Raw genomic sequence first — 13,955 nt, forward strand, 5'->3', positions numbered from 1 at the left:
CCAGTTGTGGGTGACAGAGCGGCTACCCATGGCTAGCTCCATGGAACACGGCAAGGACCTGCCCAGTGTCCAGCTCCTCATGAAGAAAAACCAGGTGAGGCAGAGGCCACAGGCAAATTACAGGTTCCCAAGAGCTTCCCCAGACTTGATAGTTTGTTTTCGGAGTTCCCGTTGTGGCTCAGCGAGTTCAGAAACCAACATTGTGTCCATGAGGATGCGAGTTCAATCCCTGGCCTCACTCAGTGGGTTAAGGACCTGGCGTTGCTGTGAGCTATAGTGTAGGTCACAGATGAGGCTCGGATCCTGAGTTGCTGTGGCTGTGGTGTAGGCCGGCAGCTGTAGCTCTGATTAGACCCCTAGCCTGGGAACCTCCATATGCCACGGGTGCAGCCCTAAAAAGCAAAAAAAAAAAAAAAAAAAAAAAAAAAGTCCTGAGGTTTCTCCAGCTCCCGCTCGATGCTGTGTGTCATCCTAGACCTCAGTGGATGGCCTTTCCTCGCCCAGAGACTGGGGGTGGGGGGGTGTCCCCTGTTAGGAGATCATGTGACTTGAGAGGTGTCATCCTCACGTCCTTGGGCCAGAAGAGAGGGGAAGCGAATCGGACTCAGGAAGGACAGGGAGCAAGAGTGTGTGGAGTTCCCACTGTGGCGCGGTGGGTTAATGATCCCACTTGTCTCTATGGCGTCGCCGGCTCGATCCCTGGCTTGGTGCAGTGGCTTAAGAATCTGGCATTGCCACATCAGTGGTGTAGGTTGCAGATGAGGCTCCGATTGGCTCCCTAGCCTGGGAACTTACATGTGCCACCAGTGCAGCCACAAAAGAAAAGAAAAAAAAAAAACAAAAACGAATCGAGAGTGTGAATGGGGCTTGCTGTGGAGTAGGTGTAAGGGGGGATGTAGGGAGAGGGGGCCCCTTCGCAAGCCTTTCAGCTTTTCCCCTCCTATTGCTCCGGACAGACCCTGCAAAAGGAGATACAGGGTCACGAGCCTCGGATCGCGGACCTGACAGAGCGGCAGCGCGCTCTGGGTGCGGCCGCAGCAGGCCCGGAGCTGGCTGAGCTGCAGGAAATGTGGAAGCGCCTGGGCCACGAGCTGGAGCTCCGAGGGAAACGACTGGAGGAGGCCCTGCGGGCGCAGCAATTCTACCGCGATGCCGCAGAGGCGGAGGCCTGGATGGGAGAGCAGGAGTTACACATGATGGGCCAGGAGAAAGCCAAGGTGAGGGCCAGGGCAGAGCTCAGGCTGCTCTTTCCTCCAGCACCTTGACCCCTACTCCCTGACGCCACTGTCCCCTCCCCCAGGACGAGCTGAGTGCCCAGGCAGAGGTGAAGAAGCATCAGGTATTGGAACAAGCCCTGGCCGACTACGCCCAGACCATCCACCAGCTGGCAGCCAGCAGCCAAGACATGATTGACCATGAGCACCCAGAGAGGTGAGCACAGCGGGCAGCAAGGGAGCCAGTTCCTGGGGCAGAGGGGAGCCCGGTCCGGGAAGGCGCAGAGATGGCAGAGCCTTAGGGACTTGGCAAGTAGTGGGGCGGGGGGTGGCTAAGAGGGACAGGACTCTACGGGATCGGCGAGGGGTCAGAGCAGTGCGTCCTCCCCCACCCTTCGCAGCACGCGGATATCCATCCGCCAAGCCCAGGTGGACAAGCTGTACGCCAGCCTGAAGGAGCTGGCGGGAGAGCGGCGGCAGCGCTTGCAGGAGCACCTGCGCCTGTGCCAGCTCCGCCGTGAGCTGGATGACCTGGAGCAGTGGATCCAGGAGCGAGAGGTTGTGGCAGCCTCACACGAGCTGGGCCAGGACTACGAGCACGTGACCGTGAGTGTGGGGAGGGGGCCGGCCACGGTCCAGGAAGAGTAGAGGACCCGGTGGGAGACTAGCGCCTCGCCCTGAGCAGAGCGCCAGTGGGCGGTGGGGTGCAAGCCCAGGTTGAGCAGACGTGGTCCTCCAGGTTTTGAGGTATTTAATGTGAAGAATTGTGCAGGAGATCCTTTGGGGCACAGAGGGTTAAGAACCTGGTGTTGTCACTGCAGGGTTTGATCCCCAGCCCAGGAATTTCTGCATGGTGGGTGCAGCCAGAAAGAGGAGAAAAAAAAAAAGTGCAGAAAGGAGGGTGTGGGTGGGGCCGTGCACAGACGTGGGCAAAAAGCAATGACCAGTCACTCTTTTCCAGCAGAACTCAGTATTGGGGGGGACTTGAGATTCCCCTTCACCTTTTGGGGTCTGGACCCTCACTGGTGTAGAAATATGGCGCATAGTTCGGGTATCCTTATCTGAAGACTTAAAGGTTGCAAGCAGCCTGACACCTTAGCTGGGGGCTGGAGGCTGGGGCATCAGGCACATCCAGGGTCATTGGGAAAGCACTCTTCCCCACACTAACTTGGCCCTGCTGCAGAAACCTATTTTGGCCCGTGTGGCTCCGGGGAAAGAAGTGGGTGCTCAGTCTGGGGTGAGAGGACTTGTCCACAAGGCAGGGAGCGCATCCTCCAGTATCACAGCATTGACTGTGCAACTGCTTCTGCCACCAGATGCTGCGGGACAAATTCCGCGAGTTCTCCCGGGACACGAGCACCATTGGCCAGGAGCGGGTGGATGGCGCCAACGCCTTGGCCAATGGGCTCATCGCTGGGGGCCATGCTGCCCGGGCCACAGTGGCTGAGTGGAAGGACAGTCTCAACGAGGCCTGGGCTGACCTGCTCGAGCTACTGGACACGCGGGGTCAAGTGCTGGCAGCTGCCCACGAGCTGCAGCGCTTCCTGCATGGGGCGCGCCAAGCCCTGGCACGGGTGCAGCACAAGCAGCAGCAGCTTCCCGACGGGACCGGCCGAGATCTCAACGCAGCTGAGGCCCTGCAGCGCCGGCACTGTGCCTTTGAGCACGACATCCAGGCCCTCAGCGCCCAGGTCTGACCCCAGCACGCGTGGGGCTGGGGGCTGGGGTCTGGGGGATGTGGACGGGGGGTGCTCAGAGGAGACTCCGCACAGAGTGCAGGAATGTGGAGGGATGGCATCCCCCGCAGGGACACTTAGGGACGGTTAGAATGGTTCTAGGAAACCATCTCTGGCCAGGGGACGCCTAGCTACCATGTCCACACCTTTGACCACAAGGCTCTTTAAGGGCCTGCGATGTTTTCCGATGTCTTCATGTTGTACTAAAATCCATATGTTGATCCCAGATGGATCAGGGATTAGGCGTTAGACCCACACAAAATAAGCATAGATCTTTCCTCCAGCTGTTTCAACCCAGTCAGTTCCCCACCCGGTCCTTTCTTGAGGCTGAAAATCTCATTCTAGCAATCTTCGAGGTCCCCCATGTGCTGAACGGGCCTCTGAAAGTTCAACTGGCTAGCGGCCCTTTTAAAGGGTTGACCCCCAGGCTAAGCCCAGGCCCCCCAGGTGAGACCCAGCAGGGTGGAGTGTGGCAGGACTTCCTCCCTCCCCCGCTCAGCCCCCCCCCCCGCTCCCCCTCCCACTTTTCCAGCTAGTCAAATGGATAGGAGGTGGAGGGCAGAGGCCTGGCCTGGACAAGGCAGGTCTTTGCAGCTCCTTAGTCTCCCAACTCTGCTGACTTTGACCTGGGGCCTTGCAGGTCCAGCAGGTGCAGGACGACGGCCACCGGCTCCAGAAGGCCTATGCCGGAGACAAGGCGGAGGAGATCGGCCGCCACATGCAGGCTGTGGCCGAGGCCTGGGCGCAGCTTCAGGGAAGCTCTGCTGCCCGCCACCAGCTGCTGCTGGACACCACGGACAAGTTCCGCTTCTTCAAGGCTGTCCGGGAGCTGATGCTGTGGATGGATGGGGTGAACCTGCAGATGGACGCCCAGGAGCGGCCCCGGTGAGGCCCACAGTGCCTGGCGGCCTCCAGGGGTTGCGGGCTGGTGACCAGGATAGAGTTGCGGGCAGTGGATGATTTGGTCTCTGTACCCCCAGGGATGTGTCCTCCGCAGACCTGGTCATCAAGAACCATCAAGGCATCAAGGCAGAGATAGAGGCCAGGGCTGACCGCTTCTCCTCTTGCGTCGACATGGGGCAGGGCCTGCTCGCCAGGAGCCACTATGCGGCTGAGGAGGTGGGAGAGGCCTGGCATGGCTGGTCCTCTTCATGGGGAGGCCTCGAGGCTGATGTCTCCTGTCAGTCTTTGGGCTTCTTCTCATTCTTCCTTTGTAGAAACCTTTCGCTCTCTCTCCCTTCAAGGATCTTCAGGGATCTCTGCCCCCCCTCCTTTTTTTTTTTTTTTTTTTTTTTTTTTTTTTTTTTTTTGCTTTTTAGGGCCACACCCATGGCATATGGAAGTTCCCAGGCTAGGGGTCTAATCGGAGCTATGGCTTCTGGCCTACACCACAGCCACAGTAACGCCAGATCCGAGCCGCGTCTGCGACCTACACCACAGTTCATGGCAACACTGGATCCGTAACCCACTGAGTGAGGCCAGGGATCGAACCTGCATCCTCATGCATCCTAGTTGGGTTCTTTAACTGCTAAGCCATGAAGGGAACTCCCATGAGATTTCCCCATTTTATCTTTCCCCAGGACTGTCTGCCTCTTGCAATAAGAAATCACTAGTTTCCCCCATGTGAGAAAGGCCCTGCTGGGTGCTAACTCCCATCTCTACCCCTCCTCCCCAACCCCAGATCTCAGAGAAGCTGTCTCAGCTTCAGGCACGGCGCCAGGAGACAGCCGACAAGTGGCAGGAGAAGATGGACTGGCTCCAGCTTGGTGAGCCACCGTGAGGGGCAGGAAACTGAGGGCTCCAGGCCCAGGGGGAGGGGCTGGGGGTCTTGCACCCTAGAGATTCCAGGGTAGGTAAGATCAGGGGGCCTGGGCACGGAATTCAACCACCCAGGCATGGCACTGCTGGGCTCTGCCCTGAGTTCTTGCTCTGGACCAGTGGCTTTCTCTGTGCCCTGTCCCTGCTGTGTCCCACTCTGATTTGTCATCTCCCTGTGACCCCCGATCCCTGCAGTTTTGGAGGTGCTCGTGTTTGGGAGAGATGCAGGAATGGCGGAGGCCTGGCTGTGCAGCCAAGAGCCACTGGTGCGAAGTGCTGAGTTGGGTTGCACAGTTGACGAAGTTGAGAGCCTCATCAAGCGGCACGAGGCCTTCCAGAAGTCTGCAGTGGCCTGGGAGGAGCGTTTCAGCGCCCTGGAGAAGCTCACCGCGGTGAGGGCTACAGGACCCCAGGGACACCGCCCCCTCCCCCGCCTCAGGCCTTGTGCGCACTCCTGCCTGCAGGAGCCATTTCTTCTCCCATTGCCCCAGCCTGTCCCACATGGGAGCCGTGCCCTATTGTCCCCTCAGCTGTAGGAGCCATCAGTTCCGCTGGGTGGCCCTAAGAGACACACATCCCTCTTTTTTATTTCCACTTGTGGCCGCCCCACAGCAAATGGAGCTCCCAGGCCAGGGATCCAAGCCACAGTCTCCACTAACCTGAAGCTGTGGCAACGCCAGATCCCGAACCCACTGTGCCAGGCCAGGGATTTTTCTTTTTTTTTTTTTTTTTTTTCTTTTTTTGTCTTTTTACCTTTTCTAGGGCCGCTCCTGCGGCATATGGAGGTTCCCAGGCTAGGGGTCTAATCAGAGCCGTAGCCACCGGCCTACACCAGAGCTACAGCAACGAGGGATCCGAGCCACATCTGCAACCTACACCACAGCTCACGACAAGGCCGGATCCTTAACCCACTGAGCAAGGCCGGAGATCGAACCTGCAACCTCATGATTCCTAGTCGGATTCATTAACCACTGCGCCACGATGCGAACTCCCAGGCCGGGATTGAACCCGCGTCCCAGCACTCCCAAGACACCACCAATCCCATTGCACCACAGTGGGAACTTCCCCCGTTGCCTCTCATCCTCACCTGCTTCTGAAATTCTGTTCTCCATCCTTCCTGTTTCATCTGACTAGAGCTGGGACGGTTCTGGCTTCCTTAATGCCCTGGTCCTCTTAGATGAGACCTTCTATGCTCTGACCTCAGAAATTTTTGACAGCTGGAGGAGCAGGAGAAGGAGCGGAAAAGAAAGAGGGAGGAAGAGGAACGGAGGAAACAGCCTCCTGCTCCAGCGCCCACAGCCAGTCTGCCTGCAGGGGACCTGGTGGACAGCCACGCAGCCCCTGAGGCTACTTGGGACGGGTGAGAGTGGGGACCCTGACGGGGGAGGAAGACGAGGCTGAGCCTGAGCAACCCGAAGACTTAGTATTCCCTGTCCCCTTGTGCCACTCCAGAGCCCACCCCCGCCTACCAGCATCCTCACAGCCAGCCAGCGTGAACGGAGTCTGCACAGATGCCGAATCCCCCCAGGTGACCCCTGCCGCCCCGAGCACCCCCATCAGGATCTCAGCCCCTCCCTGTGCGCATCGTCTTACGGTTTCTTGTCCTTGTAGCCCCTGATGGAACAACAGAGACTCGAGCAGGGCAGCTTCCCAGAAGGGCCTGTGAGTTTCTCCTGGAGGCGTGGGTGTGATACCTGGGAGCAGAGGGGCGACGAGGGATGTGAGCTGGGTGGTGGGGCTGCCGGGGTGAGGAGAGGAGAGAGACTCAAAGGCAACGTGGTGGGGGCAAGACCAGCTCTTGGACATTCAGCCTGAGAGTCTAGCCCCCCTCTGACCTTTTGTCACAAATACCCTTTGCTTCCCAGGCCTCTGGTGCTGGCGACGAAGCCAACGGGCCACGAGGAGAGAAGCAGACGCGGACAGGGGGCCCAGCCCCTCCTGTAATGCCCCAGAGCAGGTCGTCCGAGTCAGCCCGAGTTGCCACGTTGCCCACTCGAGGCCCGGAGCTCTCTGCCCAGGAACAGATGGAGGGGATGCTGTGCCGCAAGCAGGAGATGGAGGCCTTCGGCAAGAAGGCCGCCAACAGGTACTGGCTCTGGCCACACAGGCCGGCAGGGGGGCTTGCCCAGAACCCCTTCCTAGATACAGGCGGGAGGGGGAGGGCTCGGGAGCAGAGAGGGCCCTCAAGCAAAGGCCAGAGGGTACAAAGAGGATGGGCCTGGCGACAGGCGTGGCACTGGGAGTCCCCCGACCCCCAAGCTGTTCCCGGGGTTACCGGCCCCTCAAAGGCCCTCCAGTCACCTGCGTCACCTGCACCACGTCCCTCCCAGGTCATGGCAGAACGTGTACTGTGTCCTGCGGCGCGGGAGCCTTGGCTTTTACAAGGACGCGAAGGCAGCCAGCGCCGGAGTGCCCTACCACGGGGAAGTGCCTGTCAGCCTGGCCAGGGCCCAGGGCAGCGTTGCCTTCGACTATCGAAAGCGCAAGCATGTCTTCAAGCTGGGGTAGGACCAGAATGTGCCCTCAGGATGGGAGGGGACGTTGCAGTGACATAAGGCCTGGGAGCCATGAGCTAGATCCGGAGAGATCAGAGTTATAGGGCCAGAGTTATTTGGGGACAGAGACGTAGCTGAGGTGGAGGCGGGGGATCTGGTTGTATTCCACGCCAAGAGGAGCAGGAGCACCAAGATGCAGGCCTGTGAGGCTGAAAACCTCCTGCGTGGGATCTTGGGCAGAGTGCGGGCACTCCCCCGTCTCCAGGGACTCCGGGGGCTGCCCGCACCTGCCAGCAAGCAGGAGGCAGGGCCTGGGATGGAAGGGAGCTTGCCCTGGTCCTTGGCAGCTAGTCAAGAAGGATTTGCACGGTCCTGGGAATCTGAAGAATGTGCAGAACGTGTCCAGTCTGGCTCTGAGCGCCCAGGGCATGTTCTCCAGCCTGGTCTCAGGGTGGTAACTGCATGCTCACCAGCCCCGATCTGGCCAATCAGATGCTCAGTTCTGCTCTGTGGTTTCTCTCTCCCAACAGCTTACAGGACGGGAAAGAATACCTATTCCAGGCCAAGGACGAGGTGAGCTGTCCCTTCTCCGCCCGGGGCCCCGTCTCTCCGTGCATGCTCAGACCCTCCGGGGGACAGCCCCCTTTCTTCCGGCTCCCCTTTCTCCTTGTCTTAAGCGTTTCATTCTCGGATATCAGATGGCCCACCATGTGCCGGCTGAATGCTTGTGAAGGCCACCCCAAAACTCATCCCCTACCTTAAAGGAGTTTGTTCCTCCAGTGAGATGGAACAGTCATCTCTGCCACCTCCTTTCACGTTGCCCCCAGTTCCACTCCCTCCGCAACCCCCTTCCCCTAGCCTTACACCCCTGTCCCCCTTTCATGCTGGTCTTTTTTTTTTTTTTTTTTTTTTGTCTTTTTAGAGCCGTACCCGCCGCATATGGAGTTTCCCAGGCTAGGGGTTAAATCGGAGCTGTAGACACCAGCCTACGCCACAGCCACAGCGATGCCAGATCCAAGCCACATCTTCGACCCACACCACAGCTCACGGCAACACCAGATCCTCAGCCCACTGAGTGAGGCCAGGGATTGAACCTGCGTCCTCGTGGATGTTAGTCAGATTTGAGCCACGGCGGGAACGCTCATGCTGGTCCTTGAAGTTGACCAGCTGTCTTTCCACGCCCCCTGCAGGCAGAGATGAGCTCGTGGCTGCGGGTGGTGAACGCGGCCATTGCCACTGCCTCCTCTGCCTCTGGAGAGCCTGAAGAGCCAGCGGTGCCCAGTGCCACCCGGGGCATGACCCGGGCCATGACCATGCCCCCGGTATCACCGGTCGGGGCTGAGGGACCTGTCGTACTTCGCAGCAAGGACGGCAGGGAACGAGAGCGAGAAAAGCGCTTCAGCTTCTTCAAGAAGAACAAGTAGTAGAGGCGAGACTCCCGGCCAACTCCCTCCCTCTGTCCAGGAAACTGCCAGGGACGTCGACAGGGACCACCCTCTTGTTGGGACAACTGCCTGCTGCTAGGGTCTGTTGCCAAGGTCAACCCATCACCAGGAACTGTCTCTGGGGACAAGTCCGTGTTCCCAAGGGCAGCCCTTTTCTTCCGCTATTTAATTCCAGACTGGTGGTGGGACCCAGGCAACCCCCGATTCCACTCCCTCCGTTCCCCCCTCTCCCCCAGCCTTACGCCTCCACCCCCACCACAGCGCGCACAGCGCTGCGCCCTCAACGTAGGCCATGCGGGGAATGGCTGTCCCCCCCCTCAGGGCCCTCCTCCCGCCACAGCTAGGGCACGCCATCCATTCCTTGCCCCTGGGGACCAGCCAGGAACCTCAAAGAGCTGAAGCAGGACCTGGGGGCAAGTTTGCCAGGTGACGAGTCAGAGATGCTGAAGCTCCCCCACCCCGCCCTTCCTCATCCTCTGGCTCAAGCGGCCCCTCCATCTCCAGCGATTCTCAACAGCTTCCAGGTGTGAGTTGTTCAGGGGCAACCACAGCCTTGAGTCTGGCCAAGGAGGTGATTAAACAGCTCAGCTTCTCTTACCGCCTCGGGGTGTCTTTGCTTTCCTGACCACAAGCCTCTCTGCCTTTGCCCGTGTCTCCACCCCCACGTTCCACCCCATGAAAGTTGGGCACCAGGAAGGGAGTCGTTCCCTGCCTCTTAACATTAATGCCCCTTGTTAACACCGTCCTGACCCGTGCTGAACGTCTTGGTCTAAAAGAGGCTTGACAGTGGGCAGCCCAGCAAAGTGGAGGTCACTACCATGGGAAAATGAAGCCAAGGTAGGGAGGCTCTCAGATCAATGTGTTTCTCAGGGGCTCGAATGCTGTGGCCAGAGTGGAACCCGGACACAGGAGACCAGGGCTGGGAACTACTCCCTGGTGCACAACTTTCTTCACTCATGATTCTCTCAACTGTTTTCAAAACCAGAAGTCTTCAGAGCCTCGCCACAACCTTGTCTCAGCCTTACAGCAGAGAGTGGAACACACAGGCAGGGACCACTGACCCCTCTTTCTCCCCCCGCTCTGTCTCAATAGAGAAGACCCCAAAAGAGGATCAAGAGAGTTCAGACAGGGAGTTCCCGTCGTGGCGCAGTGGAAACAAATATGACTAGGAACCATGAGGTTGCGGGTTCAATCCCTGGCCTCACTCAGTGGGTTAAGGATCCAGCGCTGCCATGAGCTGTGGAGTAGGTCACAGACGCGGCTCGGATCTAGCGTTGCTGTGGCTGGGCTGTGACTGTAGCTGGCAGCTGCAGCTCTGATTCAACCCCTGGCCTGGGAACTTTCATACGCCATGGGTGCAGTCCTAAACCAAAAAAAAAAAAAAAAAAGGAAAGAAAAGTTACAGAAGAGTTAACCCCAAAAACTTACGAGGAACAAGAAGAGATGCTTAAAATCATTAATAATCAGATGCAAATTAAAGCAAAGATGATATATCACTTTATACCTCTTATACTGGCAAAAATTAGACAATTGGATAATGTCACACATTGGTAGAGACCTTGAGATGCAGGGCCCCTCAGGTGCTGCAGGTGGCAGAGTCGCCTGGTTTCCAGAGGACAACCTGGCATGATTGGACGGTTAGTCCCACATGCACCCTACAAGCCAGCAACCCAACAATTCCACCCCTGGGTTCATCTCCCCTCAAATTCTCACACCAATCCATTAGAACACACATAATTAAAATAGGATGTTGACTGCAACCCGGTTGATAACTACAGTAAGGAGTCGGAGGCAACCTGAGTGTCCCATGCTGGGAGATGGCTTCGTCAAATACAGTGGCTGCACACCAGGGAGTATTACTCAGTTGTTAGACACCGCACAGTAACAGTGCTTACTGAAAAAAGGAAGAGACAGGAGTTCCTCCTCAGAAAACTCAATATAGAACTACCATATGACCCAGCAATCCCACTCCTGGGCATATATCCCGACAAAAGTACGATTCAAAAAGGTACATGCACCTTTCTGTTCACAGCAGCTTTATTCACAATATCCAAGACATGGAAACAACCTAAATGTCCATCGACAGAGGACTGGATAAAGACAATGTGGAACATGTACACAATGGAATGTTCCTCGGCCATCACAAAAGAGTGAAATAATGCCATTTGCAGCAACGTGGATGCATCTAGAGATTCTCATACTAAGTGAAGTAGGTCAGAAAGACAAATACCATATGCTATCACTAACATGTGGCATTTAAACTATGACAAAAATGAACCTATCTACAGAACAGAAACAGACCCACAGGCACTAAGAACAGACCTGTGGTTGCCAAGGGGGAGGGGAGGGAGAGGGGAGGGAGTGGGACGGACTGGGAGTTTGGGGTTAGTAGATGCAAACTATTGCATTTAGAATGGATAAGCAATGAGATGCTACTGTATAATTCAATCACTTGTGATAGAACATGATGGAAGGTAATATGAAAAAAAGAATATATGTGTAAGTATGACTGGGTCACTTTGCTGTACAGCAGAAACTGACAGAACATTTTAAATCAACTATACTTTAATTTTAAAAATTAAAAAAAAAAAGAAACAGGAGTTCTCTACTGGCACAGAGGGTTAAGAATCCACTGCTGTAACTGCAGTGGCCTGGGTCACTGGTACGGCTTGGATTTGATCCCTGGCCCCAGTTTCTACATCCATCAGGCATGGCAAAACAAAACAAAACAAAAACCCAGTGAACTATACAGCACAATTTACATAAACATTTGCATAAATTAACTTACCCAGATGCACAATGGGTGGGCTTTGTTTAGATCCATATTAGGAGCAACCAAATGTAAAAAGATACACTTGCAACAATCTAGGAGAAATCTGAATACAGATATTAGATGATATGAGCATAGCATGGAGCTTTTTAATTAGAGGCGGGTAATGAAATCTTTACAGGGGAAATGACATTATGCCTGGGATTTGCTTTTTAAAATCTCCAGCGTGGAGTTCCCATTGTGGCTCAGTGGTTAACGAATCCGACTAGGAACCATGAGGTTGTGGGTTCGGTCCCTGGCCTTGCTCAGTGGGTTGACGATCTGGCGTTGCCGTGAGCTGCGGTGTAGGTCGCAGATGTGGCTCAGATCCCGTGTTGCTGTGGCTCTGGCGTAGGCCAGTGGCTACAGATCCGATTAGACCCCTAGCCTGGGAACCTCCATATACCCCGGGAGCGGCCCCAGAAATGGCAAAAAGACAAAAAATAAAATAAAATAAATTTCCAACGTACCCACCCACCCTCCCATAAACACCAACAAAAGTAGAAGGATTACATGAAATAAGATCAGCAAAATGCTGATAATTGTCAAAGCTGAATAAAGGGTCCATAGGAATTCATAATACTCTCTCTTTGTGCCTTTTTGAAAATGTCCACAATAAAATGTTTTTTTTAATTTTTTTTATTTTTTGTCTTTTTGCTATTTCTTGGGCCGCTCCCGCGGCATATGGAGGTTCCCAGGCTAGGGGTCTAATCGGAGCTGTAGCCACCGGCCTACACCAGAGCCACAGCAACGCAGGATCTGAGCCACGTTTGCGACCTACACCGCAGCTCACGGCAACGCTGGATCGTTAACCCACTGAGCAAGGGCAGGGATCGAACCCGCAACCTCATAGTTCCTAGTCGGATTCGTTAACCACTGCGCCATGACGGGAACTCCAATAAAATGTTTTAAAATGGAAAAATTGCCTACCAGGATGGAGACCCCAGACCTGTTGGAACCATAAGGTAGATGATGTTGACTCCTGATGCCTCACCACGAGCCAATCAGAAGAATGTCCATGTGCTGGTTGATCATGCAACCCACAAGCCCCTTCCTTACCCTGTCTTTAAAACCCTTCCCCTGAAAGCTATTGGGGAGTTGGGGTGTTCTGAGCACCAGCTGCCTGGATTCCTTGCCTGGCACCTGCAATAAACACTGCAACTCCCTTCACCAAATAAATAAAATAAAATAATTAAAAATAAATAAAATGGAAAAAGCAGATGTGCACTAAAAAGACATGCCTTGGGAGTTCCCTGGTGACCTAGCTGTTAAGGATCTGGCACTGTCACTGCTGTGGTGCAGGTTCAATCCCTTGCCCAGGAACTTGTGCACGCCATGGGTGCAATTGAAAAAAAAAAAAAAAGACATGTCTTGTAGAAAACAAATTTATGGTAACCAAAGGGGGGTTGAGGAGATGGATAAATTAGGAGTTCGGGATTAGCAGATACAAACTACTATTTTAAAAATAGATAAACAAGGTTCTACTATATAGCCCAGGAAACTATATTTAATATCTTGTAATAACCTATAATGGAGAGGATATGAACAAAGTATATATAACTGAAATCACTTCGCTGTACACCAGAAACACAGCACTGTAAATCAACTATACTTCAATTAAAAAAAAAAAAAGACATGTCTTTCAAGAACACAAACAAAATAATACACACTAAAGTCATTTAATGGTTGCCTATGGGGGAAGGTGAAGGAAGGTAAAAGGGAATAAATGAGAACAGGGAAATAGGAGTTCCCATCGTGGCTCAGTGGTTAACGAATCCGACTAGGAACCATGAGGTTGTGGGTTTGATCCCTGGCCTCGCTCAGTGGGTTAAGGATCTGATGTTGCCATGAGCTGCGGTGTAGGTCAAAGATGCGGCTTGGATCCCGAGGTGCTGTGGTTCCGGCGTAGGCCAGCAGCTATAGCTCCGATTCGACCCCTAGCCTGGGAACCTCCATATGCTGCAGGTGTGGCCGTAAAAAGCACACGCACACACACACACACAGAGAGAGAACAGGGAAATAGATGAGGGGACAGGAGTTGGAATGGTACAGTCAGAGCTATGAGGAGGAACAATATAAAAAGAGGAGAAAAGAATGGTGAAAATGAAAATATTAAAAGGGTGAAAACTGCTAAAACACCATTAGTTTTGGTGACCTCAGAAAACTTGCAGAATTGGAGAAAGACCTCAAAAGACAGTGCATGACGGTGAATGACAGACAGCAGGTCCGGACTCTATTTGCAAAGTCTGTGCTGGAACACAGGAAGAAACCCAAGTTAGAAAACAAGCAACGGTGGGAGTTCCGGTCATGGCGCAGTGGAAATGAATCCGACTAGAAACCATGAGGTTGCAGGTTCGCTCCCTGGCCTCGCTCAGTGGGTTAAGGGTCCGGCATTGCCATGAGCTGTGGTGTAGGTCACAGACACGGCTCGGATCTGG

General features: G+C 54.7%; 1 protein-coding gene across 5 annotated transcripts in view; it reads left to right on the top strand.

The window, feature by feature from the left end:
- Positions 1 to 9,306, top strand: part of SPTBN2 (spectrin beta, non-erythrocytic 2) — a 56,005-nt gene extending 46,699 nt beyond the window's left edge. For all 5 annotated transcript variants that reach the window (XM_021082771.1, XM_021082770.1, XM_021082772.1 and 2 more), the window contains 16 exons: positions 5 to 94; positions 957 to 1,217; positions 1,301 to 1,431; positions 1,616 to 1,820; positions 2,531 to 2,905; positions 3,591 to 3,835; positions 3,931 to 4,069; positions 4,632 to 4,716; positions 4,964 to 5,160; positions 5,986 to 6,128; positions 6,221 to 6,296; positions 6,380 to 6,430; positions 6,634 to 6,854; positions 7,099 to 7,272; positions 7,794 to 7,836; positions 8,454 to 9,306. In XM_021082771.1, coding sequence (XP_020938430.1) covers positions 5 to 94; positions 957 to 1,217; positions 1,301 to 1,431; positions 1,616 to 1,820; positions 2,531 to 2,905; positions 3,591 to 3,835; positions 3,931 to 4,069; positions 4,632 to 4,716; positions 4,964 to 5,160; positions 5,986 to 6,128; positions 6,221 to 6,296; positions 6,380 to 6,430; positions 6,634 to 6,854; positions 7,099 to 7,272; positions 7,794 to 7,836; positions 8,454 to 8,687 — 2,670 coding nt within the window. In that variant the 3' untranslated portion in view covers positions 8,688 to 9,306. The remainder of the gene's footprint in view (positions 1 to 4; positions 95 to 956; positions 1,218 to 1,300; positions 1,432 to 1,615; positions 1,821 to 2,530; positions 2,906 to 3,590; positions 3,836 to 3,930; positions 4,070 to 4,631; positions 4,717 to 4,963; positions 5,161 to 5,985; positions 6,129 to 6,220; positions 6,297 to 6,379; positions 6,431 to 6,633; positions 6,855 to 7,098; positions 7,273 to 7,793; positions 7,837 to 8,453) is intronic.

Source organism: Sus scrofa, chromosome 2, assembly GCF_000003025.6.
Source record: "Sus scrofa isolate TJ Tabasco breed Duroc chromosome 2, Sscrofa11.1, whole genome shotgun sequence".
In the NCBI taxonomy this organism is placed as follows: domain Eukaryota; kingdom Metazoa; phylum Chordata; class Mammalia; order Artiodactyla; family Suidae; genus Sus; species Sus scrofa.